Below are 27,314 nucleotides of genomic sequence, written 5' to 3'. Positions count from 1 at the left end.
GCCGGTCGAGGTTGTTTGAAATTAATTTCGAGGCCTCGTGACACAAAGTGATGTTGAGAATACACAGGTAAATCACTTGATGATAATTAATGGAGGATGAGCTGGACAAGTTGTTGTGAATCGTGAAAACCCATCTGGACCGTGTGCAGCAGGTCCAAAGGTTTGTCCAGACGTTTGTGTGTCAGTGCTTCATGTGTCAACGTGATCGATATCAGCGGACTGAAGGGAGACTCAGCGGCGAGAGTCTGAACCAGCTCTCCTCTGATCAGGTTTTGGAGATTGATCAAGGCCTGTGCTGCTGGACCTCGTCGTGTAAACAGTTATCCTGATTACTGGACAGATTCGGTTTAAAATCAGCCGTTCCCTCTGACTGTGTGCTCCACAGATGTTTTTATGAAATCACAGGTTTCACCTTCTTATCTGGGCCCTTGTGACACTTTAATAAACAGGGTGTTTCTCAATCTGAGTGGATATTCTCTCTGTCTACTGTGAGTGTCTGGGGGGGGGGGGGGGGGGGGGGGGGGGAGATGAGATAACACATCTGGTAGCGTTTCACATAGTCTGAGTTGAAGTTTCCTACATTGTGTAATCAGAGATAATTAAGAGAAAAATGTAAAACAGCATCTCATTGAGACAGTGATGGAAAATCATTTCTATTTGTCTAAAATTCATTTGTCTGAGATTCACTCCCTGTTTTTGAGGGAACAGTGCCACCTAGAGAGAAGCTCCTAATCTTCCAGTGACGCTGTGAGAGATCTATTCAACACATTCTAAGGGTTAGGGTTAGGGTTCAACATCTCCTCATACAAAATGCACAAATACACTTGTGCCACTTCACTTCAGTCGTTTTCATAATATTCAATCTATAGTGAAAGTCGTATGTTAACTACATATTTACTTTTTTTTTTAATACTTTCACATGTTATCTTGTCAGATAGTGAACCTGCTGCTGTAACAAGTGAATCTCTGCAGCGTGGGATAAATAAACTTCATCTTATTTTACTCACATTATTTCATAAAAGACCAGAAAATAAAATATAAATATGAACGCTGCTGTTCCGACGCTGCTGACACGTCCTTCCCTCGTAGAATGGCCTCAAAGGGCCACTTTTCCTTTTCAAGGACCAACTGCACCATGTTACATAACAATTTCTACTTTTTCTCTGTTCGCAGTGAAACAGAAATGAAGCTTCTATATGAAGCATAATAAAGGTGCCGGTGAGAAATGTTCCTGTTTGTGTGAGAGCAAAAAGAAAGAAGACAGATTCAAACACGTTTGTTTAGACAATATTTATTTCTATTTTCCCAGGAGTAACATTAGTTCAGGACAGATGAATGTTTTAGAGAAGCTAGCAGAGCAGTTTGCAGAATATATGATTTATATTCAGTGAAAATGAACTGCACTCTGAGTAGTCGGGGTTTTAATTGTTCTCTTAAACAAACAATACTTCCTGTGAGCAAGAAACCAGGGAACACGTTTTCTGTTTCTGTGCTAAAGGCTAAGAACACCTGCATCAGACATGTTTTTGGACAATCGAGCCAAAAAATGTTTATTAATTCTCTTTCTCATACATCCCGTAGAGTCAAGGGTCTTGGGAAAACAAAATGCCGTGGCACCATGACACGAGTCAACATTACCAGCCTCAGACACAACAAACAGAACGACAGCGGGAGGCCGTGGAAAGGTTGAGAGGAAAGCGCGGGAGAGACGTTCTCGCTGCTACCAGAGGGCGAAAGCGGAAGAGATAGAAAGATAGAAAAACGGTCGTACAGGTGCGGAAGCGGAGACGAGCTTTCGGAGAGACATGCTGAGGGACTACACACGTATATAGATATATAATACTCTACGTTCAGAAGCGGCGACAGTCGTCGAGCAGAAGAGAAAGACGGAGGATAGAGATAGTCAGATCAAGCGCGGCGAGGTATACAATGCGAGGCGAGGTTAGCATGCTGGCGGCACGGAGACACTTTATAGGAAGCCCAAAGACACGAGAGATCACATGTAAAGGCCAGAGCGACGGTGCACTAGTCTACAGGCTACAAGCTATACATCAGACACTCAAGCTATAAGTACAGGTGCTACACATAATGTATATTTGTATATATATGGATATATAAATAGATATAGAGGACACTGTATATCAAACAAGCTGGATAGGCAAGGCATCGCATGCACGTGCAAAGGAAGCAAAGTCGAGCAGCAGCAGCAAGAGGTGCAACGCGTCTGGTTTTCCAGGACTACCACAGTGAGATTCCTTTGTCGCTGTTTCACATCTGATGTTGTCCGTGTCACAGTGTGAACGCCAAATTTTAGTTTTCAGAAAGGTAAAATCAATGGGATCGATAATTATAGGCTAGTTAAAGGTAGTTAAACAAATTCATGTATAAATATTAACGCTTCAAATAATCCTTCCCTCTTCTGTAAAGACCCTTGATTCTTGTCACATTCAGACCAAAGAGCTTAAAGTTACATTTTTTTGGAATATAATAATCGTTTAAAACATCGACAACCATTGGACATTGCACGTTATTAGGTCATGTGTATACTGTAAAGTGCACGACCTCCCCTGCGGAGGAAAAACTAGACAATACTGGCAAATTTATACTAAGGCAACACAGTTACAAACACACTACGGTAAACGTTGGCACATACTGTCAATTATCACTTGAGCACACACACACACACACACACACACACAAAGGAAAAACAAAGAAATAAACACAGGGCTCCAGAGTTTAAATGGCTTTGCATATTTACGTAAGATCCAAACGTCAGAGTCTCGTTGTTCGTCTGCGACTCGTCGGTTTGTTTAAAGCCAGTCCCTGAAACACGTTTTCTGTCACACACCAAATAATCAAGTATGTGACACACACACACACACACACAAACACACACACACACACACACACACACACACACACACACACAAAAAAGCCTTTTGGACAAACAGGATGAAAATACAAGTAAATCTATATCGGAGATAGAGAAAATATGAATAACTTTACCTCACAAATATTCTCTGGTTATACGTCTTATATACATATATGTATACACAAAGATATGTACTCAGGACATCTTGAAATACTATTTACAATCTATGATCAAAAGTGATTGTACACTGACCGACCATGTTGAGCAAATTGTGCTTTTCTAACTAATGGAAATGCTACAGAACCTCTGTTCTAACCCGCCTACATCAAGCATGTTCTAAACTTTATTTTATTTTTTTGCCAGCTACGGAACATTTGGTCAGGAGACTTGATTATCGTCAACACGTGAGTTCACCGTCACTTTTTAATATGTCTGCAGGGTTTTATAAGATTGGACCCACACTGGAATATATATATATTGCTTGCGAATGGATTAAATCTCAGTTGCAATGCTAAGGGATGCTCTTCGTCCCCTGGTGACTTAGTGCAAGTGATGTCAGGTTTACAGTCGCTGCAGATCTGGTGAAGGGAATTAACTCAAACGATTATTGCCCCAGTTTCTAAAGATCAATCCTCGACCTTCCAGTTAAGTGCTTCACCCAAAAACCCAACTACAGAACAACCTCTCTAATATATTTTATACTAATGACAGGTTTGCGAATATAAAGTTATCATCCTTAAGATTCAGTCGTGTTAGTGAGGGTAACGGCAAAACGTTTTAAAGAAGACAAGTTTTTCTTTCCTCTTTTTCCATTTTATGGTTTTGTTTTGTGATTGTAAAAATTCTGCAAAGATAAAAAGTTTGTGTTAAAGTTTGTCCGCTGGCTCTCACACAATTCTTCCCATCATAGACGAGGACTGCGTGGGCGAGAATATCAAACTACATCTCTGCTAACCAGACGATCCTGTCGAATACCACAGAGAAGGAGCAGCAATCTGTCCAGCCGGCTAACTTGAGCATAAACCAGCAAAAAGACGGACCTGGAATCAGATTTCACAGATCACAACTTAAATGAATGACGAGTGGAAATAAACCCAATTTGCAGTTGTTTGGGTCTTTGGGTTCGAGCTGGAGTTTGTGCATAAGGTTTATTTTGGACGTGGATGTCGGAAATTAAAGATTTTTTTGATAATTTAAAATCTATTACATCCAAAATGAAAAGGTCTGTCAAGGTCAAATCTCTGCCAACAATTAAAACTCATATTAAGAGAGAAAATCTCCAAATATATTATAAAACGACCACATGAATTGAAGAAAATCTGAAGGATAATAACTTCACATGAACCTCTGAAGTGCTGATCGTTCTAATCTTAGATTATTATGAATATAAAGCCTGTTCGTGATGCACATGTTGAGATCCGCATGGACCAACATCCTTTGAATTTACTTTTCTGTCGTTGGCATTTACTGAAAATCAGTTTTTCTTCCGAATCCAAACAACCGTGCGCTCCAGTGGGGATTATTTTTTGAACATGTGCTGGTTCACTACATGAGAATCACTGCGAGGAGGATTATGTGCAGATGTGAAGGCAGTTGAATAAGCTGAGGTAAGGTGAAGTGCTTTTTTTTTTCTCTTTTCAAAGTTTTAAAACCAGAAGTTTAAAAGTTAAAGTTACAATAGAACACAACCACGTTTGGCACTTAAACAACAAACTGGGCAAATGAGAGATGATTGAAAAATAAACTCTTCCTCATCGACCTATTGCACAAGCCTTCATATCACAAAAAAGTACAAGTTACATCACCGACACTACTCTGGGATCTACACTACAGGAGAAGCAGACAGAAGCACTTTTACATCGTTTTGGACCAAGTCAGCCCACGGCAAAGCTACGATACATAATATATGGATTTATCTGTTTTTTTTTCTCAAATATATTCTTAAATATGTGACTTTGGAGGAAAGAGAGAAAAAAGAAACGTTTACCGGTACATTCACGACAAACAATTCATCCGTCAAGGGGGAAAAGAACGTGAGGACGAGGTGAGACGAGTCTTATAGATCTTGGCCGAGTCGTTCGATCTCCTCGATAAGAAAGTCGATGTCCTCGAAGGTGGCGGCGGGGTTTGAGATCACCATGCGGAAAAAGTTGACCTTGTCCCCTTGTGGCTGGTAACTGACCATGGTCGTCCCGTACTCCATCATCCGGGCTTTAATCACCGGAGCCACCTGAAAGATCCAGACACGTCCAGAGTGAACGAATGAGACAACACACGTGTTTATTTTAACTCTGGGTTAATGAGTTCAATTGGTTGTATTTGTATTTTCTTTTCATTAATAATTATTTATCGTAACGTTAACATCTTAGGAATCATTGTCAGTATTTTTCGATAAATCCACGTGACTTCAGCATAAGATTCAGTAACAAGATGCTTCAGCTTCAGAGCTGAGACTCAAATAACCTGGAGGAATTTTAATATATATGTATATATATACTCTTGATCCCCGAAGGTAAATGAAATGTAATAACTCTGGAGGTGTAGGAAGTTCCTTAAGGAATAAGAGTTGGTTTGAATTTCACTTGTACAATTACAGTCTGCTGGAGTAGTTAGTCATGCATAGAGGCTCATGTAGACGCTGAGGCAGGCGTGTCACACTTCTCATCACAGAATCAGTCATTTCTAAATGTCTTGCAGGTGTCGAGCTGGAAAATAATCAGTCAGCAGCTGCAGGTTTACGTCTTTTCCAGGTTCCTCGAGAAAGAGTCAGTGGAAATTCAGAAAAAAACATTTGGGACACGTCTCGACTCGAGCTCGGTGTCTGAGTCAGAGTAAAAGAAGAATCTGGTCGGCCCCTCGGCCGCTGAAGCACGATGACGCTGCTCTTTCTAACCTCTCCATGAGACGGATTATGACAAAGATGTTAACGTCGGGGAGGAGGGGGCTCGTTTGTATGGCTGGCACGTACTCCATCTGTTTGTCCTAATTGTCAATTAGTGGACCCCTGCTGCTGAGGGACCCTCTGAACGGCCGTCACCTCAGCTAACTGAATAACCTCACTCCCTCCGAGTCTGCTATGTGATCTCCCTCCTCTCCGTCACACTTCTAAACCAGTCTTCACAAGTGGGTTTTTGTGTAACTGAACGTCTTTGTCGTCCCTAATGAGGGGGACATGTAACGGTCAGGCTGGACATGAAAGAAAAAGGTTAGCAGGCCACGTGAAAGGTGCTTTTCTTTTTTTGACTGCAGTCAGGCGTCTTATCTCGGCTCACCCACCTTGTGCAAGTGTTTCTTTCTCTCCTCTTTGTCCTCCATGTAGCGGATCCCAGGAGGGAGGTACCAGAAGCAGACGTTGGTGTGCTGAGGCTGTGGAGACGCACAGTCAACACGAGTCACAGTCACACGACAGCAAACACCATGTAGAGCAGGGAGGCAATTATGTTTTGTGGAATCACATCATCGTGAAAACAGAACGGATCAGTATCACGGTAAAACGGTAAAAGTGTCAAATAAATATTCAAACATACAAACATACAAACAAAAATTCTAAATCTGGTCTGAAATCCTACAGATTCCTCGAAAAGAAGAAATGCTGGAAATAAAAGCAGTGCATCCATTTCACCTACGAGCTGATTTTCTGTTGACAGATTTCACATCTTACTAAATTAAACCCAGTTTGTGTTCCCGGCCTCAGACAGGTTCCTCCTCCTCCTCCTCCTCCTCCTCCTGCTCCTCCTCCTCCTCCTCTCTGTCTGAAAACACCTCACAACTGGAAGCATCCATTCCAACAGATGAGCAGTCGTGCACACCGGCCTCGTTTATACGGCTGGTTTGATGCTTGTATATTCAACAGCACATTGATGTAAAGGCTTAATGGGAGCCACAGACAAGTGAACACCTGGGCCGCTGCCTAGAGCACTTGGCGTTTCTCCCATCAGCCCTCTGGGTTATGATGCTTTTAGCCTTTTGTGTCTCGGCAGGAAAACAACAAGAGAAAGAGCGCTCGCCGTAAACGACTCAGAGCGTCCGAGCAAGAGAGTTTTTTAGCTTAATAACCCGTCGTACCCGCACATGTTTGTGTTGTTGCAGCTCCGCTCGGTGGAGGATCTTTCAGACTCTGTGCTATTCATATGCAGATGAGCAATCAAAGGCCATTATGCTATTCATTAAACATAATAGCAGCACATTACACTGGCAGCCAGAGGTAAAAAATGGCATTCAGCCGACACAAAGCGAGAGCAACGCTGTGTGCCAATCAAGTCTCCCATCATGCAACTGGACACACTGAGGTAGAAGCAGCAGCGTGGAGGGAGCTGCTGCGGATGATGGAACGTGGACGTACCTTCCCGTTAAAGATCATCTCATATCCTTCTCTGTCCTTGATCTTGTTGTACAGATACTCCGACAGCTCCAGACACTTGTCAATCTGAGCCTCGAACCCGATGGTGCCCTGAGAGGGAAATTAGTCACATCTGATTTCACTGTCTGTTATGTTTTCCATTTTTCTGCGATAAGACACTTTACACCGAGAGCATCCTGGAGTTTATATTGTATAATAACATTTATAAAGACCTTCATGTCAATTGAAATTTGACTATGATGCGATAAGAATAAGATTCTGTGTGATTTTCTAATCATGTATTCTTTAACCTTCGTTCTCTGTTTGCTGCAGCTCATCCGTCTGTTTTTCTTTGTGCTGCTTTGACAAGTCGGATAAATCACCAGAGTCTCAGCTTTGACTTGAATCCCTGTCGTCAGTTTCTGTTTTACTGAACCGCGCAGTGTACAGACACACACGCAGGGCGGGAGTGTTGTGAATAGATAAATAAAACTTCCAACAACTGGCAGCAAAAACACACAAACCAGTGATTTTAACTCAGACCTCTTCACATTATAACTCATAATTACTCTTATTTATACTTTTTATTTCTAACTAAGACATTAAACTGCCAATCCACCGTGTGTATGAAATGTTAAAAAGATAAAATAAACAAAATAAATAGTTTGAACAGAACAAGCTAGTGATATTTCAGTGTTTGAAATTTGCTGTGGCTCCCTGTTGGTTTTTCACTTTTCCTGTTTGAAAGCACCAATCAACAACTTTGACCTGTAGCACTGAGCCTCCTCTCACCTTGGCCCTCCACATGAGCCACAGCTTGAAGATGTCCACGTGGCGTCCACACTGCAGCGCCTTGTCCCCGGTGTCGTAGGAGAGGTCGTACTGTTTGTCCTGCTGGAACAAGTAGCAGGCGTGCATCTGGTTGCAGTTCTGCATCAAACCCTGCGGAGGAATCACAGCCACCATGACGGTTACATGTCGTGAACTCCCTGAGTAGAACGCAGTGACCCTGTGGGCCGTGTTAGGGGACGTACCTCCTCTCTGACCAGCAGGGCCGAACACTGCAGAGGGACTGACATCATTTTGTGTGGGTTCCATGTGACTGAATTAGCTCTGCAGTCAAAAACAACACAAACAACCATCATGCATCATTATTTCAAACCCTCATCAAAATCCATTTGTTTGCGTTTCCACGGAAAAAGGAAGAAAAACTCGCCTGTCGACTCCGTCCAGCTTCCACCTGTGTCTCCTGGACATCAGCAGACTTCCTCCCCATGCACCCTGACACAGTGAAAACACGTTAAAGCTTTGGTTGTGAGTCCACTTGTGCATTTAACGTTAAGTACGAACACAACATGATTTGTACAAGATGTTTTGCACTGGACAGATAAACCTGCCGCTGCTCTCTAGTGGACAAACTGTGTAATGGAGACCAGCACACATGTGTGATGATCCTGTCAACAAAACGTCCAGAGACAGATTCATGTCGGCATCTTCATCGTGAAGATTACTGCCTCGGTCAGGTGTCGACAAACAGGCTCCAACGTCTCACACATGTTTACCAACAACATCATCGTCATGTGCCACAAACAGGACGTGGTGTTTCCCCGTCTGAGCCAGTGGAGGAGGCCGGGACAAGGCCGTCTCTGTCTCCTAATAGATGTGTGTGTGTCCCCCGTCAGGACTAAATCACCTTCATTAATAGACGCTTCACTGAGAGAGGCCATGATGGCAAAGTCAGGGGAGGGAGATGATTTACGGCCTCTGCTCCAGTTTTTCTAATCTCCAGTGTTAGATAGGAAATGGCCGGCTCCTATCTGGGTCAACCGCAGGCAGTTAGAGGCGAGACAGACGTAATAGATTTGTCAGACTCTCTGGTGAGCTCTGTGTTTTCTGTGTGTTCCTTCAGTAAAGTCCTGAGACCCTTTGCATCACGTGTGTGTGTGTGTGTGTAGATTTCTGCTTATTTTTACTCACGTCCACATGCATCCAGATGTTGTACTTCTTGCAGATGTCAGAAATGGGGATGAGCGGGTCAAAGGCTCCGTATACGGTTGTTCCAGCGGTTGCGCTCACAAAGAAAGGTACGAAACCCTGCGTGAACACAAACACACGTGAAAAATCGGTGCACGTGAAGCGATGCTTTCCCTCCTCGTCCCGGTGGCTGATGGGATTCAGACGTGCATCACGTTACCTTCTGTTTGGCCTCCAGTATTCTCCTCTCAAGGTCGGCTGGGATCAGTTTACCGCTGTGAGAACACAACACTTGTTTACTGGGTTGTTTGTGAATTCAGACGCAGAAGAAAATGCTTTCATTAAATCAAAATAGGAAATTATTGGTGGCACAAGTTGTTTATTGTGTTACTATTTATATGCAATGTATTGTAAGGTGTGTTCCTCTGAATGATGTTAATATTTTAATTTAATTATTTTTGTTTTTATATGATTTACTTTAAATTGTCCTTGGGTGTTTAGAAAGAGAACATACAATTAAATGTATTATTATTATTATCATCATCATCATTATTAATACTATTTGTATGGTAGTACCCCAAAACTGTATTTGAGCACAGTACTCAAGTAAAAGTACTGCAATTCATATACTGAGATAAAAGGTTGACTTTACCTCTCGTCGACTTTGATGCAGATCACACTTTCAGTCCCGATGCCGAGAGCTGCTGCTCCTTTCTTGATGGAAAAGTGGCTCTGAAAGATACCGGAGGAAAAATCAGTGTGACAGCACATCACAGGAGGCCGGGGATTTAAACTGATTCAATTATAATAAGAAAAAGGTTTTGCTGCTTTTTGTGGCTTTTTGCTCACAGCATCTTTCAAACATCCTTTAACGGATGAAAGAGGTGAAGTGACCTCGTGTCCTTCAGGCCGACACACGACGTCAGGTTTTTATCTGTGAAAGTCACAGCCACGGCTAACGGATGAGCCATTTTCTGTTTTTCACGCACTGGAGGAGAAGATCTTTGACGTCTGATAACAGGAAACAGCTAAAATATGGACCAGTGATTAATATGATACGTATATTGACTGTCAGCTGATTCGATGCCTACGTGTTCAGACGTGAAGGCCACCAGTCGGGGAACAGATGACATTCCTTTCTCCTTCACTTCAGGGAACATCTTGAAGCGGGCCAACAGCATGGCGTACATGTTGGAAATAGCACCACCTACAGGACAGAGAGGGTCAGGGTGATTTATCACAGAGAGGCCTCACGGGAGCGACGCTGAGTTTCTGTGTCTTTAAAACTGTGAAACAACAACAAAGACTAAAATCTTTTGTTTGCAGCATCACAGCTGCACATTCCAGCCAATCACAGTCGGACATTTAACTCTGCAGTGATTGGTCCTCATCATGTGACAACCACAATTAAACACTGGGGCCTTAACGAGGAGGGGGCCGAGGTTGGGAAAATGATTCCATGCCAATTGGCTTTGAAATGAGTTCCATCTATATCATCAAAATGCAAATTGACACACACACACATTCCATTTGCAGTGAAACAGAGGGGGTGCTGGGAGGGTGGGCGACGCCTCACACATGCAAACGTACCAGGAGAGAAAATGCCGTCTCCTCTTCCGTCAGTCCAGCCAATGATTTCCCTCATCTTCTTCAGAGTGACGTATTCCAGCAGCACAAAGACGGGAGCCACCTCATAGGTGAACCTACGTCACACAAGGGACATCACGTGGCGCCGGTTACACAAAACACGCCATGACTCATCGTCCCGAAACAAACATTCTCCTCAGTTATTTTCCTCTGCAGTTTGTGTGTTTCATGTTTAGATCTCAGGTGACAAACTTGGTTTGAAACAAGGACTCAATCAGGTCTCCTGCACAGATGTTGGACAAATAATTGGCCCCTTTGTGTAAATTGTGGATCTCTGATTTAGATTTAAAATCCGAGATCCCCCACTGGCTCGCAGTCAGGTGCAGACGATAAGACATCAAAAAAGTGTAGCTCAAAAAGATGTGATCAATAATATGCACATGAATGTGAAAGTATTTGTTTGTAAATGATAACACGCTAAACAAAGTGCAACATAACGTCGGGCTTCTGCAGCTATCGACATTAATATGAAGGAATAATTTGCAACCTGAGCAGCAAACATTTAAAGACTGTTTGGGAAAGGGTTAGGATTTACATTTCCTTTTCTACACCCTGAAGGCAACATGTCTGCCCTCATATATTCTCTGTGTTATACAGTAGTTTCACATTTTCATCCCTGCTGCATATTTTAAATGAGAAGTACATTCCCAGTATGTTCCTGCTGATACATTTCTCCATTAGTCCACGGTGTATTAGCTGCTCTCATTTTAAAAACCCGTCAACATCAGGTTTATGTTGCACTGTCTCACGCTTGCCAAGGCCGACGCTCGCCCGGCCTTTATCGCCCCAAAAAACACACACACGGTGAAATTAGCTCCAGATTAGTTTGAATTTAATTTCGGAGCTAATTTTCTCCCCTTGAATCCCCACAGGGGCGAGAGGGGAGGAGGGGGGTGAGGGATGGAGGGGAGGGGAGGGGAGGGGTGCGGCAGGGGGAGTGAAGAGGGGAGGGTGAGGGGAGGGGTCTGCCTTTCATTTCACCCCTTTTCATTTGGAATGATTGAGTGAACAAAAGGGGGGGGGGGGGGGTAGAAAAAAGCTGCTATCAGCCACTGCAGACACAGCACACACACACACACACACACACACACACACACACACACACACAGAATCCATTGTCATCGTCATTATCACCATTTAAAATCGTGATGAGCCAGGCAGCATACACTCACATGTTGGTGTTGGCGGTGGATGTGAGCCAATCGGCTGCCAGTCCGACCATGTCTAATCCTGTGGAGAGCTGATTGAAGTACCTGGGGTGGGCTGGGTGGAAAGAGAGGAGGCAGAGGGTGTGAGGTGGGGGGGCGTCTTATCTGCAGGCAGGACACATCAATTGAAATATGATTTCTTTTTTTTTTTTTTTGTCCTCTGCGTTTATGCTGAAAAATCGTCGAACACTGAAGGTGAGAAATGCAGCAGCGTGAAGAGATGTTGAAAATCATTCACCTTTGTTTTAGGCCGAGAAGCTTCTAAAATGAATTCCACAGCCTTTCATGTTTCCTTAACACATTTACTTTATTCAATAAATGTGATTATATTGAAATCAAAGAGTTAATATATCCCAAACACTGCTGCACAGCTCCTCCTGTCACTGGCTGCTGGTGGTGTTCACACAGATTATCAATAATCATTTTGTAAAATACAAAATATTACTGTATATTTCTTCATAAGGTTTAAATTAAAATAGAAAACTTAACACTAATAAACATAAATATTCTGCCTGTGTGTTATAAACTGTTAAAAAAAACTTTAGAAATTATGAGGGTTTGAGGTTTTATAGATAAATCAATAAAGAACATAGTAAAAAAATGAGATTATAATTACAATACACTTAAATATGACTAAAATATCCTTATATCTGCTGACAACTATAAACCGTTTAAAGTATTATTAAATGCTGCTTGTTCAGGGTAAAATGTTCCAGAACAAAACAGATAAAAAGATGAAATAAAAAGATCAGTTTATCAAAGATCAATACACCTGCTGGTGTGAAATCAATCTGGGGCTGCAGCTGTAACCTCACGTGTCTGCAGTCAGGAGACCATGAGGCGAGGCCTGCTGCTGCTGCTTCTTCTGATTCTTCTGATTATTACTGGTTCTCAGATTTATTCTGAGATATTATTTTCTCACCCAGGACACCCTGTTCATGACGCTGATCCACTCTTTGTTTTATTCACTTTCATATGTTTAATATCAATAAAAACTGATATTGATCTTTTCATGACTTAAGGAGATTTGTTATAATAGTGTTTGTTTGTTTTTTGCTGCATTTGTTATTTTACAATTATTTATTTTATATATATATAAAATTCATTTAATAAGGTTTTAAACTTCTACATATTTGATCAGGCCAGATTTTAAGGCCTGTTCTGCCTCAAAGATGAAAAGATCCAGCTTTTAAAAAAACCAGAGGGTGTGTTCTGTATTTTATATCGTGCATTCTGCAGCTCACTGTAATCCAGATGTTTTCACTGTAACCCAGATGCTGTCCTACCTGTCTTGATGGCGTATTTAAGTGTGGCTCGGCAGCTGATCAGGATGTCGTCCAGAGTCGCAGGCTCGCCCTGCAGCTCCCAGTTGTTCATCTGCAGCAGCTCGTTGGGATAATGGAAGTCGATCACTTTCGTTTCCCGGTCGAACGACTCCACGATGTAGGCCAGTAAAATATCCACCACCTCCTGCAGGAAGGTCATCGTCTTGGTGTCCCCGTCCATGGCAGGTAACAGGTCTGAATGAATACAGAATAAATAAATAATAAAACATCTGCTAGGGGAGACATTTTGTAATTCGTGCTTCTGCGATTCCAGATGTGACTGAGTGATTTTATTTTTTCATGCATGTGTGTTCAGGCCTTAAAATGGCGACACGAGGTGAATTTTATTTTGAAATCCTCCTGCAGGCCAACAACCTTAAAGAAAAATCATGTTGTTATAATTAAACAGTTGTTGCAGGACGGGTTTCTGCCTTTTGAACGAAGCTCAGATCAGATTCTGCTGAAGGTGACCTCTCTGAAATCTAGTCCACCGCTCAGACATTCAACAATATCTTGCAAATATAAATTCTGGATATCTGTTTTATTATTTCATGCGTAAAATCACATGTTTAGTCAGTTGATTATATCTAATTTTCCATGCAGGCCTAAACAATGTATTTCAATACAATAATAATAGTTATTGTGTTTTATTAAAGGGCAGGATATTTGCAAAATGCATACACTTCCAGATGTGCCAGTTTTTTTAAAATTAATTTCAGAAGAATAACAATAAGAAAGGATTTGTGGTGTTTTACTGTGACACTGGGTGAATGCAGCTCGTCCATGCAGGGCCATGCATGTGTTGTGTTGTGTGTGTGTTTGTGTACCTGTTGAATAGAGGTCGGAGAAGCCCACGGCAGCTTTGGTGCAGTTGCAGGATTTGTTGCAGCCGCAGTCGCCTGTAGTCGCCTCCGGCGGCTGCTTGGCGGAGCCGGGCTCGGCGGCTTTCTCCACCTCCCCGACATTGAGCAGCGCTTTGCCAAACCACAAAAACACACATGTTCGTATTATCCTGCGAACCAGCGTGTGGATATAATGCTGGAAATAAGAGGCTCGAATCCGCTACACATGCACATTAATCCCTGCACGACCTACCACATAATTTCGATCCAAGTCCTCCGGATAATTTCTGGGCCGCCGCTTGGCACCAAGCCCTGGCTGCAAGATAAGGAGGGACAGATTAAATAAGCATGAGCAGTGCGTGTATCAGTCCAACTTTAAGATGGATGAAACGCACAAAAGGCGCCATGCAACTTGGAATAAAACCACCCAGTGTGAATACAACAGGCCTGCAGGTCTAACGCACTGGAATGAATTGTGCTGCATGCGCCTGGATCCAGAGGTTTTCGTTTGAAGACAATAAAAAAGAGCCACTCACGCGTACTGGGGCTCTGACTCCCGGTGTTGGCCCCCGCATTATCTCCACCAAGAGACCAGAAACCGTGTGATGCCATCGTTACCGGTAGTTAGGAGCTGAAGAGACCGACAGAGCCCATCCACACGCGTCGAGCGGCGGCTGAATGTGGTCAGAGCACCGACTGCTCACGGTGCAACCGAGCATCCGACTCACGCGTTATGATGATAAGGAAACACTAAAAAAAAATTAAACCACGGTGTTTATGTGTGAAAAACAAAAATGATCTTGGAGCTGGATGTTTTTTTTGTTTGGTCCACAGGTGCACGGAGCGTTGTGTTCCCACAGAAATCCGCAAAACACTTGACTTCACCGGCGCGCAATGTCAGCGCCTCCTGCACGCACAGCGCAGCCACTTCACGGAATAAAAAAAATCAAAATCAAAAAACGTTAATTGAAAAAAATGAATATTGCAAGTTAGTCAAGGTGCAAAAAAATCTACTCTGAAATTTCTGCGGTTGGTGGAAACGTGCGTAAAATTAAAAAAAAGCACAAAAAACCAGGAGATGGTGCAGAAACGTGGATTTAAAAAAGCAGCGATAATGTTCAGCTGCTGGTGAAACACGCAGCGCCTATAAAACCATGTCTAATTGCATCCAACCTAAATTTCACGTCACTAAAGAAATCCCATCGTGATTCTCTTCAGGTCATGATGACGAGCCGCGTTGCGTCGCACGTCGTGACTCCGCACAGCAGCTCCATCCCCGACACTCTGTCCCCTGCGCGCTGAACTTACCCTCCATGCAGACACCGAATGACAACTAATTCATCCGCCCGGCGATCGCACGGCTTATTTCGCGGGGACCCGCAGCTCGGACTGCCCGCCTCCGGCTTGATGGAAGCAGCGGAGCGGCGAGAAGACGAGGCTCAGACGCGTAAAGTGCGCACGGTGTCCCTCCTCTCTGCAATTCTCTGAGACGGGCGCGTCATTCCAAAAGTATCTTATTACCCAGGACTTGTTTTACGCACTGTAGCCTCACTCCAAGAAGAAGAAGCCACACATGTGTTTTTATTGTTGCACCAATTATTTCATTATAATTACGGATACTGGTTTATTTTAGGTGAAGCAAACAAAGAAAGAAAAACAAACCAATACTTTAAATAGTGTCACAACCTAATTACACAGATTACTCGTTACAATCCACCACTGTCACCTCCTGCACTGTTTTTTTTATTCTGCATGAATGAGAGCAAGTGCAGCCTCCAGGCATCAGAACTACACAGAGTCACATCTGTTATGATTCATGGAGGCAATCACCAACAACCATCTAATGCCAAAAAGAATGATTACGATAAAGTGACCCCTCTGGCAAAGCCATGATAATCTGTGTGTACATCTATGATTCTTTAAAGTGGGGTTATAGCATCAAATTATCCCTGTGTTTTAATATTTGCATTGCAGACTTAATGTTTTGTGCATAAGAAGGTGTATTTTTTTATTCTTAGGAATCATCCGTGGAAACAACAATCTGTTCAGCTTTTCAGGGTCATAATAAAACTGGATCATCAGTGGTCTTTGTGTGAGTTCCAGGATGTTTGTGGTTGTGTGTGTAGTTTTTGTGTCAGTGTTTTGTCTGGGACTCACTCACACCCCCTGAGGGAGCCTCTCTCTTTTCAAATGTCACGTAAAGGTCAAAGTTTGTATCTCAAGGAAAATGTTAAGTGAATATGAAAGAGGATTTTACTCAACTGGTTTGGTAAACACGACACAGATGAAGAGGATGCACAGCAAATTACCACTTCAAAATAATCTCACTTTACACGGTGATAAATATGAGATCAATTAAACACGACAAGGAATTTGAAAATATTTTATTTTTAAATGGAAAAACCAGATGATTGCAGCCGACAGAAGAATTCACATTTCTTACAGCACGACGACACCGAAGCCGATTTTCCAAAGATACATTCATGAAAAAACGGTGAAAGTGTTAAGAGCAGGATTCTGCATATTTACATGATCTACAGTATGGACATTATATAAAATGACATCTGATGTTTAAATAAACACACACGGTTTTTGACAAGCAAAGAAAGAAAATTAATAAAAGAAAAGTTTACAAATGACACAAATAAAAGCATCATTCCCTGAAAGTTTAAACAGTAAAATGTTATTATATATATTTTCCTTGAAAACCTCTGTCGTGCTGAATTGAACAGGCAGTGACTGTGAGGAATCAGATCCTCGGGATATTTTGTTAAAACTGTGTACCATGGATGCGTCTGATGCTTCACGACAAACGGGTAAAAAAAAAGTTCCGTCCTGCGTTCAGTACCGTTTGATGAGCCTTCGTCTCTGAGAGGTCTTCCTCAGCAGATGTCTGAAGTCGTACGGGTTGTCCTCGACCCGACTGTCTGTGGAGGTCGTCCTGTGAAGGGAGCGCCTGTCGACACATCGCAACAGAGAACAGGGAAATTAACCAGAGGACGGAGAGATAAACAGAACCAGAGATTTGAAAGAAAAAGAAGATGAGATTAGTAGAGTTGAGTGGTGACATTAAATTACTTAACGATCATGACAACTTCAGGATCTGTGTAAAAGAGATTTATATATCTGGTGTGCCACACGGTCATGTACTGGGACTCTGGATTTTTTTCTAAAACTGTGTTCCAGAAAATGAGTAATGAATAACGGCACTTTTGTTTCATTCACATCTAGTTTCACAAAAATTAAGCACCCAATATTGAATTATGTTTTTCTGGAGCAATATGGCAAATATAAAACCACTTCTCGATTGTACCGGTTGTCTTTGGCAAGTTTGGGAGGCTCTGGTTCAGTGACGGCTCGCTCTCTGGTCGGTCTCCCGGCAGCAGCTGGTCTCAGCTCTGCAGGCTGCCTCCTGTCCGAGGAGCGTCTCCTGTCCGAGGAGTGTCTCCTGACCGAGGAGCGTCTCCTGACTGAGGAGCGCCTCCTCTCGGCCATGTTGCTGCTGCTGCTGCTGCTGTTGTTGTGGGACGTGTCCTCTGTGGATATGGAGGGTTCAGACCTGCTGGTGATCAGGCCTCGGTAGTAGCAATCGTCTACATCCAGAAGCTTCCCTGGACTGAAGCACAAACAGGAGATGTATGGATGTTAGGAAGAAGACGTGACATCGTAAATTTAAAACCATTTTTAAATAATGTTTAACCACAGTCTGTGAATATCCAGCACCAATATAAACCTCAAGCTACTTCGATCCTGATTTAGATTTCTGTCCTATTTGTAATGTTTGTACATAAATATTTTTTAATGTTGAATGAAATGCATCACAAACGTCTTCATGACTAATGATCTGTTCTAAAAACAGAGGTGCACGTTACTAAACTACATTCTTTCTTAAATACACATCACTCTCAGGTCACAGGTTAAAAATACAGAGTTTCAGTTTTCTGTGTATTGTTTGAGGAGTGATCTCATGTGTGAGGAGTCAAAACACAGTTGAAGAGACAATGCTGATGTACTTTCATGAAAAAACCCACAAGTTTAGTTTACAGCGACTGAAACTCTGTCTTTACAGAGCAGAAGCAAACCGGCTTTTTAAGACTGGAATCAACCCTGATGTCACACAGCTGAGTTCACAGCTGACACAAACGAAAAGAAAAGAACTCATCAATTAATCAAACTATTTGTTATTAACAAGAAAAACCACAAGCAGAGAAACACATTTTCATTTTCCTACATGTTGTCTTTCAATAAGTAGAATTTTTACATAATATAAAAAAAAATGTTTTTGTCTTAAACTGTTTCAAACTCTGTATAAACTCTTTGTTTTTAACTCACTTCAATTATAACTTTTAACTGTTTATGTGCCGTAGCACTTGTCTTTTTAAATGTTCATGATAGTATTTGCAGTTTCTTTAATCATAATACATTTACCGTTATCATAAGTATTCTTCTTTATATTTTATTATTCAGAATTTGTTCTTTCTTTTCTAATATTTCCTCTTGAGGAGCTGTTATGAGTTTCTGACGTGGTCCTTAGTATTTCTCTTCTATATAAATTATACTTTTTAGTATTTTAATTATAGTAATAGTATTTATTTATTTATCGGTATGATTTATTAACATCCTGGAGCCACTGTGTTTTACTGAGGTTTTTCTTTATAGCGACCTAACATGGCAGATAATGGCTTTACTTTAATGAGGGAATTATAGTTTTTTTTTAATTTGAGTCAATATTTATGCAGCTTTAATCTAATTTACACCAAATCTCTCCAGCAAAGACTAAAAACATTGAGGAATCGAATCATGCAATGTTTAAAGTATTACAGAATTTATTTAATCCAACATTAAAGGAACTGAAGCAACAATAAAAAGGAGTTTTTCCTGATCTTAACTAACTTTTCCTCCTCCTGGAGCTTGGTCTCACTTTGTCTTCTCAGTTTTCACACTGTAGTAATTTAAAATAGATTCAAATATCATCGTTTGATTTAAATTTCTTTAAAGTTTGCAGGTTCAGAGGAGACACCTGAGACCAGTTGTGTTGATTGCAGTAGGTGTGGCCTATATAAACCCAGAGGGTCAGTCTGCTCCGTAACTCACCTCCTGAAGGCTGCTGGGTTTTTAGCTCTGAACAAAACACAGCTCTGGGTTCAGTGTTGTTTGTCTGTTTTTTGTGTTTCCTCTCATTCACAAGCTTGTGTTTGAAGTTTCATGTGCTTTAAAAGTTTCCCTGGATGATGTTAATGTTGAGATGAGTTGATGAAATGTTTGTTTGAGACACTTTCTGGAGGAGGACAGAGAGGTCGATGGAACCTCTCAGCGGCTGAGCCTTCGCTCTGACCTCCATGTGAACAGGAGGGAGAAAAGAATATTTTCCATGTGGAGGTCAATGAGTCTCACACATAATAATAATAATACGCTGTCGGAACTCAGTCTCTTAATGAGTCCGGAGCTGCAGCTTCACTGACGCGTTTAAAAGCTGAAGATCTCACACTGATGTTTGAGGCCTCGACTTTTCTGATCTTAGAAACACAGTCGTCCTGTAGATGAATGTGATGACATAAAAAAATGTCTCTGTGACCGGAATCATCAAGTGTAGCTGGACAAAGGGTCCCTGACAGTTTAGAGCCATGCTAATGACATGACGTTAGGGATGGTCCAACTCTCTTCTCTGGACCGAATCTCCTAACAATTTATTGGAGCCATGAATTTCATTTTAGACATTAAAGCTGCAATTTTTGAAAATAGAGATGGTGAAAAAGCAAGAAATTAGCATTTTCGAATCTATAGTCGCACATTTCTCGTTTCTTGTCTATTTAGCTTCGGTTCGGGCACCAGGGGACGAGTCGTGCCCCCGACACAGCAGCTGAAAAACAGGCTGTTTGCGGAGCCAGTTCATCCTCGGTTCACTGCTCCTGTTAACTACCTTCCTCCGCTTATTTCCAACAAACCAGGGAACACGAAACACTTTGCTCCCTGTTGAATTTTTTGTTATCAGAATGACTTTTACTCACGGTGCTTTAAATGGCAAATATAAAAAGCATCATGAGCTGAATCACTATTGTTACAGCGAGTAGAAGAAAAAACCCACATGAAAGTGATGATATCTTCGATATTGGCTTTAAAATGGAGACGTCTATGTTGCTTCTGTACGACTTTACTCCCGTTACCTCATTACCTCTGTCTACTCTCTGGTGTTCACTCCTCACCACCCACGTGTTCCCATCTCCCGTCCTCCTCTGCTGTCAGCTTCAGCCAGAGATGCCATCTTTCCCGCTGACCTTCTCGTCCTTAATGATGCATGTAAACTGCTCCTGTCCATCGCCGGCCTTATTTATCTGCTAACACATTATTACCCTTGATGTTCAGCGCTTTGTTGGACTGTGTGTGTGTGTGAAGATATATGTGTGCGTCTCTTCAGAGAGCGGTGATAAAGCACAATGCTTGTTCAGGCAGCCCTATCACTCCATCATCAGCATGCTGGGGGTGGTATTCTCACCTTGTGGCCTGTATGGCACATACATGCACACACACACTTTCTACCATCTCCTTTTTAAATGTTTGCATCTATACTCTGGAATACCACCGTGCTAAATTTCATTGGGCATATTCCCCTGAATGTATCTGAGGAGAAAGATGAGGCCGGTTGATTTCACTCCGTGTGTAAAGCTGCACGTCATTAAGTCCGGAATCAGACATCGTCCTTGTTGTGTTGGCGCCGGGCTGCGGTCGTAGCTGTGGACCAGCCTCTTTAAAAACTCTGGTGATGAGTCATTAACGTCAGGTTGAAACATGGACACTTACTCTTCTTTCCTGGGCTTGCGTCTGTCATCCTTGACGGAGCGCTGGAAGCAGAGGCAGAGGGCAGATTGTCAAAAATCAATAGATCATTAATATATATATATATATATATTAAAACTTGAGGAATCATTGTTTTAAACGTTTTGTTTTGTGAGTTCTTCACCTCTCAATCAATAATAATGCACTTTAGATCTACTTATTTAATTTACAATGGATCCATCAAGTCCTGGCTTAAAAAATGTTTTGATGACTTATTTTTTTTCATTAAAAGACAGAAATGTTTTATTATTAAAGATTCTTTTCCACGTGTTAAATGCCTGACGCTTATATTCTTTGATGAAATTATTGATTAGATGTATTATGTCTATAGAAAATAATTTTATCCTCTTTGTGCTGAGCTATTCTTCACTGAAATTATGAATAACACAAATATTTACGTCGGGACACTGAACAAAAAGAAACGGACTCTACATGAAAATTACACGTCACTGTTGCAGATCCTTTTTCAACCAAATTTTGTAAAAGACATCGTCCGACAGAAAAGGAAAAACTCAATAGAGCATTTTGAAAACAGGTGGTGGAGCGGTGACTGTGTCACGTGACGAGCCTTCGCTGGGACGATTGTGTGAAATCGTTCAGCGTCTCACTCACATGAATCAGGTTGTAGTAGGTGGAGTCCTCTGGCGTGTTCAGGGTCTTCGGCTGCTGCGTCCTGCGGGGGGTCCGCAACAACATCTTCTGAGCTGAAAGGGACAAAGACCATTTACAAAAAAAACCCCATCAGATGCAGTAAACTGTTGCACAGTTGGTCCAGTCCAGTGTGGAGTCACGTTCCCTCGTGTCTTCATGGTGTCAACTGTTCTTGTCTGTCACACAACATGAACATTTTACATCTCGGTGCATATCTTAGAGTGCTGGGAGTGTAGAGGTGATGGTGAACGAGGGGAGAGCGGGACCTGGTCCCTGGTCGTCCTGGATTAACGATGTTGTGATACGTGTTTGGCACCTTTTTATCCGTCAGGTCAGCAGGTGCCCAAAGGCAGATTTTTTTCTCTGATTAACATTTTGGAGCAGCGAAACATTTTTGGCTCGTTCAGCCTCAAGGGGAAAAAAACAAACCAATGTTCCACTTAGTGAATAAGTGGACATATGACGAAGACACTTCATCGTCCGTCCATCCATCTGTTCATTATCTATACCGCTTATCTTTTGAGGACATTAACATGAATCCATGACACGTTCATCTACATGGAGAAAGTTTCCAAAAATGTGCAGTATGAGTGGCGTTCAGGGCTTTGACGAACGGAGGGACAAAAGAGTTGTGAACATTGACCATCAGGCTCAGTTGGTTCGAGTGGCTCATACACACGTCACACACGCAAATCGATGCACACGGCCGACTGGGTTACTAAAGTGAGTGTGAACCAACGCTGCCCTTTGACTTTGTTGTGCATATTGAGCCGCCCTCCAATACAGGCTGCGGTTTAACCCTGAGGCCTTTGGCTGCTTTGAATTTTCCAACAGAGATTATGTGGAACAACCTCTGACATGAACAACGTGTGTTGTAACCTTGTGATGATCCATGTTTGGTTTCCGGCGCGGTATTGAACGGAAATTGAGATGTGTCAGCTTTTTTTTTTTTTTCTTTCCGTGCATGAATTTCAATCTCTCACATGATCTCACACGCTCACACAATATCTCTCATTCTTGATGATGCGATTATAAGAATATTACAATGACCTTTGCTTGTTGCTTGATATTAATCACTGTTCACGCGAGGGAGACGCGTAGAAAAACAATCCATCATGTCCCGAAGGTAAAGGAGGTGAAAAGTTTTCTCGAACAACTCAAAGGTCGTTCTGCGTTTGCTCGAACGAGTAAATCCACCTTCACACACCCTCGTGTTAATTCCTGCCATAATTGTTGGAGAGCGCTCGCTCACAAAACGTGATTAACATGCGATGACCTTCGCCATGAAGAACATTGTGAGTGGCGTTCCTCTGCGTTCGCCGTCCGTGCCACAAATGATTCTGATGAGGGTTTATTACGTCAGTGAAATTCATGAGGACAGCTCAGGACTATCGACGGACAAACGACCTAGTGGGGCTGAGAAGCACCATTTTATACAGGGATGTATTGGCCCTCGGAAATAACACAGATAATTCATTCTGCTTCACCTCAGGCCACGTGCTGCGCTCGGGAAAAGACTGTCAAGGGTCAAACATGCTCCTTTTGTGGTTTATACGCTTAAAGCTCTTTACACTAAACTATACTTAATTTTTCACTAAGCAAGGCTAGCTGTTTCCATCTGTTTCCAGTCTTTATGCTAAGCTAAGATAACAGCCTGGCTCTGCATCAACATATTCATCTTGATCTCATTTTATTTCCCACAACCTTAAACTTCTGTTTTCCTCATGTTCATCATGTTTATGGATTATGAAAAATAATATATATTTAAAGTGTTGACAACTTTTAAAAATGTGATGATAAATATCACAAACTCCGTTAAGTCATCTTAAGACGAGCAAAACGGAAAAGGAAGCAAAAAATACAGAAATCCCCATTTTTGAAACAGTGGCTGCTGTTAAAAGTTGCATCATCTGTTTTTAATTCAGGCGACTGTAACAAAAAAAAATGCATTTAAAATAATTATTATATAAAAATGTCCTTTGAACACACAACTTCCTGTAATAAAACTCAAAGCCACTAAGAATCAAATTGTGGATTCATCATGATGTCATGACGTTATTAGATTTTTTCACTGTTTCCCCGAGACACCTCGACGGTGACATTTCAGCAGTCGTCCTCGTTTTCTCTGAGATGCTGAACTTTCAATTTACTGTCTCCCCCCCCTGCTCCCCTCCTCCACAAAGCAATTACACCTATCAGCAGCACAAATCAGATTTTACATTTGATGACACATCAGATGGTGCGTATGTCGGCCTTCGGGTTTTGGCACTTGACTTTCCCAGGTTTCCTGAGCTAATCGAGACGCACGGGAGAGAGAGAATAACTACATCCTCTACTTCTACTGTGAGAAGATTGTTATAACTTTACCTTTAATTTCCATATAATACTGAATAAAGGCAGATGAAATGTAAAGCTTTCTTTGATTGCTAGTTTTGCAGGAAACTGTCGGTGTGACTCGTGTGGGTGAAAGTATCCGAAGGATCCACAGACTAAAAGAACGATCCTCCTCAGACAGGCGGTCAATCTTTCTTAATTATCTGATGATTCAATTTTTCAACAACGGAGCCAAACCTGCACATTACCCTCGGGTTAATCCACGCTGACATCCATGCGTGATATTCATTGGTTTATAATCTATCTTTGTTGCCGAGCCAATCTCGCTTATCTTACTTGATTGGTGATTCTGGGGAGCGAAGCCATTGATTGCTTTGCCTCTCACAAACATGCCGTTGTTCTCTGGGTTTGATTGATGGGCCTGAATGATCTCGTTCAACTTCTGCTGCAGGGCCACAAAGTCCTGAGACGTTTTTGCGATCTGTTGAAAGAGATGGAACGGAAATAATAACGCAAGAAGATTAGAAGTTAGAGAGGTGACGTGGGAACATATGGACGCAGAATCACACATTATGTTTCCCCTGTTTTACCGTGATAACGAGTTAATTTCAGTTATCTCATGATGACGAGATAATTAACTTGTTATCTCGAGGTAACAAACCTTTGTTTCCCGAGACAACGGGATAATTAATTTGAGATCACGATCTAATATTTTGTCAATCAACGACTGACGATCCTACGTTAGATTTTGAGTAAAAACGACTTATTTATCCCGTTATCTCAGGAAAACAAAAGTCTTTTATCTCTATAACGACTTCATTATCTCGTTATTAGGAGATAACAACTACCTTAGTAACAATATGTCGTTTGACGGTATATTAAGAAGGACGACATGACAGCTCCACAAAAGTGAAGCCAAATCATCTTGTTTGCCCCCTAGTGGCAGGTCATAATCTGTCTCCTCCATGTTAGCAGATGGAACATGGAATAAAAGTCAAGAGAGACGTTAGGTAGGTTTGATTTCAATATGATGCTATTGGGATCGGGAGGAAGTGGAGACATATCGTCCATCTTTGTTTTCGGTCTGAGGGTATTACTGCACCTGTTTTGAGAAGCTCTGCAGCTCCTCAGCTTCTCTCTGGGCTGTTTGCTTGTTGGTCTTCAGGTTCTTTCTGTCCTTGTACCCTCTGAAGTTGCTCTGGATCTTCACCGCAGCCTGTTCTTCCTCCATTCGTTCTTTTTCGACATCGCTCTCCTCTCTACGTTCGATCACTATGTCAGTAACGTCCAGGACCACATCCTCGTTCTCCTCCTCCTCTTCTTCCTCCGCTCTCCTCCGTGCGTCTTGCTCTGCTTTCAGTTTCTTTCGGTCTCGATGGCCTCTGAAGTTACTTTGCAGGACAGTCGCAGCCTTTTCCTCGTTTAGTTCATCCAGGTTCTCAGCAGATGAGTCCAGCTGGGATTCTGGCACCGATTCCTCTGTGTGCTTCAACTCTTCCTCTTCTTCTTTTGGACGTTCGGATGAGATCTCTTCTTTCATCCTTTTCTTTGGGATCTTTCCTTCCTCCTCGAGTCGTTTACGCTCCTTGTGGCCACGGAAGTTGCTCTGAAGCACCACGGCAGCTTTGGCTTCATCCGGGTCGTCTAATGCCAAAGAAACATCTTGAGTTTCTATTGGTTCCTTGTTTTTTTTTTCTTCCACTTCTGCTTCATCGCTGAAGATGTCCTCTGATGTTTGCACGTCTTCCTCAGCTTCAGGGCTGATCAATGTTTGTGCCGCTCCTTCACCAGTTGGGCTTTTCTTCTGTTTCTTAGCTGGGATTTTACCTTCTTCTTGCAACCTCCTCCTCTCTTTGTGACCTCTGAAATTGCTCTGGAGAACAGTCGCCGCCTTGGTTTCCTCCTCTACGTCGACTTCCTCGTCCTCTGCAGCATTTTCCTCTCCGTTCTTGTCCTCTTCCTGCTCTCCTTCTCCAGCATCTGCCACTAGTGCGTCCATGATCACGGCCTCGTCCAATACCTCTGTATGTTCCTCGTCTTCTGGCACCTGTGTGTGATCGCTGTCATCGTTTTCCTCTGCTTCATACGTACTCTCCTCATCCTCGTCATTCTCCTCATGTTTATCTTTTATCTTCTCCCTCTCTCCTTCTTTGCTTGTAGCCACCGTGTTCGGCGGTAACTCTAGCTCGGACCCGGCCATCGTCTGTTTCCTCTCCTTAAACTTTTTCCTCTCTTTGTAGCCTCTGTAGTTGCTCTGGAGAACGACGGCAGCTTTAGCTTCCTCCACTTCGTAGTTTGCTTCAGTTTCTGTATTTGAGTCTTTGGTGCTTTCCTCTGATTCAGGTGCCTGTTCCACCTTTTCCTTCTCCGCTTTCTCTTTGGCTTCCCTTGAAAGAAAATTGTTACATCTTTTAAAAACACATTCAACATCTTTAAGTTTTAGATCGTTGAGTTTTTCGTTTCTCTCACTGTTTTCTTTTGAAGCTTTTCCTTTCTTTATGCCCTCTGTAGCGAGCCTGGATCTTGGTGGCAGCCTTGTTCTTCTCATCCAGCAATTCCTTGTATTTCTTTTTTGCAAGATAGCTTCTGCAAACTGAAGTCAGAGAAAAGAAAAACATGACCTAATATAATTCATAACAAGCTTGGATAGTGTAGGATAAATAATTGAGCTCAGTTTGTACTCACCAGCCTGAAACTGCACGATGAAGGCCTCAAACTTTGCTTTGTTTTTGTCATCGGCGACCCTCTTACGAACTTTTTGACCTCTGTAAGCTGGAGATTAAAGTATGAATTAGTGCGACTGCTCCAAAGGCTCATTCATATCCAGGACACTGACGAGACGGTGCAGATTACTGACCTGACTGCAGCACCAGAGCGCTCTGTTCTCGCTCTTTTAATATCCGCCGGTACCGCTTGGCTCCCAACCAGCCTCGAATGTAAGCCTGGAGCAGCACGAGTCGCTGTGTGCCCTGCTGCACCATGAGATTCAGATGTTCCACGTGGAAGTACTTAAGAAAAACCTGAGAAGAGACACAACCTCTTTATTGATCATCCTATCACATCATGTCATACTTTAGGTTGAAAAAAAAAAAAATACTGCTGATTGTACTGATTTATTTACTTTCAGATACTAGCCTCTGTATTTTCTAAAATCAAATGTAAATATAAATTGCACATCATAACTGGATTGTAGATTAAAGACAAGCTCATATTCAGTATCACTGGAGCTGAACAGAATCTTGAATACTGTTTGTGAGTCTCCTAAACCTCTGGAGTCAAACTCTAGTG

The 27,314-nt window shown here is 42.2% G+C and overlaps 2 protein-coding genes across 8 annotated transcripts in view; both read right to left on the bottom strand.

The window, feature by feature from the left end:
- Positions 1–1,275: 1,275 nt before the first annotated feature.
- On the bottom strand, positions 1,276–15,681 carry gad2 (glutamate decarboxylase 2). Its single transcript, XM_020103234.2, has 16 exons — positions 14,744–15,681; positions 14,461–14,523; positions 14,193–14,339; positions 13,327–13,560; positions 12,005–12,095; positions 10,776–10,888; positions 10,277–10,392; positions 9,838–9,917; positions 9,406–9,460; positions 9,189–9,305; positions 8,428–8,492; positions 8,246–8,324; positions 8,004–8,153; positions 7,215–7,322; positions 6,149–6,238; positions 1,276–5,102 (listed from the first exon to the last, which is right to left on the bottom strand). The coding sequence occupies exons 1-16, from the start codon at positions 14,817–14,819 to the stop codon at positions 4,929–4,931; spliced, it is 1,758 nt and encodes a 585-aa protein (XP_019958793.1). The 5' UTR covers positions 14,820–15,681; the 3' UTR covers positions 1,276–4,928.
- Positions 15,682–16,576: 895 nt separating this feature from the next.
- The window catches only part of myo3a (myosin IIIA), a 39,121-nt gene continuing 28,383 nt past the window's right edge, over positions 16,577–27,314 (bottom strand). For all 7 annotated transcript variants that reach the window (XM_069513011.1, XM_069513010.1, XM_069513015.1 and 4 more), the window contains 9 exons: positions 26,884–27,046; positions 26,712–26,798; positions 26,496–26,619; positions 25,129–26,413; positions 24,363–24,507; positions 21,654–21,745; positions 21,006–21,046; positions 17,521–17,823; positions 16,577–17,163 (listed from right to left, as the gene is read on the bottom strand). In XM_069513011.1, the coding sequence (XP_069369112.1) occupies positions 17,049–17,163; positions 17,521–17,823; positions 21,006–21,046; positions 21,654–21,745; positions 24,363–24,507; positions 25,129–26,413; positions 26,496–26,619; positions 26,712–26,798; positions 26,884–27,046 (2,355 nt within the window). In that variant the 3' untranslated portion in view covers positions 16,577–17,048. The remainder of the gene's footprint in view (positions 17,164–17,520; positions 17,824–21,005; positions 21,047–21,653; positions 21,746–24,362; positions 24,508–25,128; positions 26,414–26,495; positions 26,620–26,711; positions 26,799–26,883; positions 27,047–27,314) is intronic.

This window comes from Paralichthys olivaceus, chromosome 17 (genome assembly GCF_024713975.1).
Source record: "Paralichthys olivaceus isolate ysfri-2021 chromosome 17, ASM2471397v2, whole genome shotgun sequence".
In the NCBI taxonomy this organism is placed as follows: Eukaryota; Metazoa; Chordata; class Actinopteri; order Pleuronectiformes; family Paralichthyidae; genus Paralichthys; species Paralichthys olivaceus.
This window is presented reverse-complemented; position numbering and strand designations above follow the sequence as displayed.

Bases quoted from the DNA above. Each gene is read 5' to 3' on its own strand.
- gad2 (XM_020103234.2), bottom strand. From the start codon at position 14,819: ATGGCATCACACGGTTTCTGGTCTCTTGGTGGAGATAATGCGGGGGCC. The intron at 9,918-10,276 runs GTAGGCATCGAA...GGTATCTTTCAG, and splicing joins TGGCCTTCACGTCTGAACAC to AGCCACTTTTCCATCAAGAA. The intron at 5,103-6,148 runs GTGGGTGAGCCG...TGGATCTTTCAG, and splicing joins GAAAGAAACACTTGCACAAG to GTGGCTCCGGTGATTAAAGC.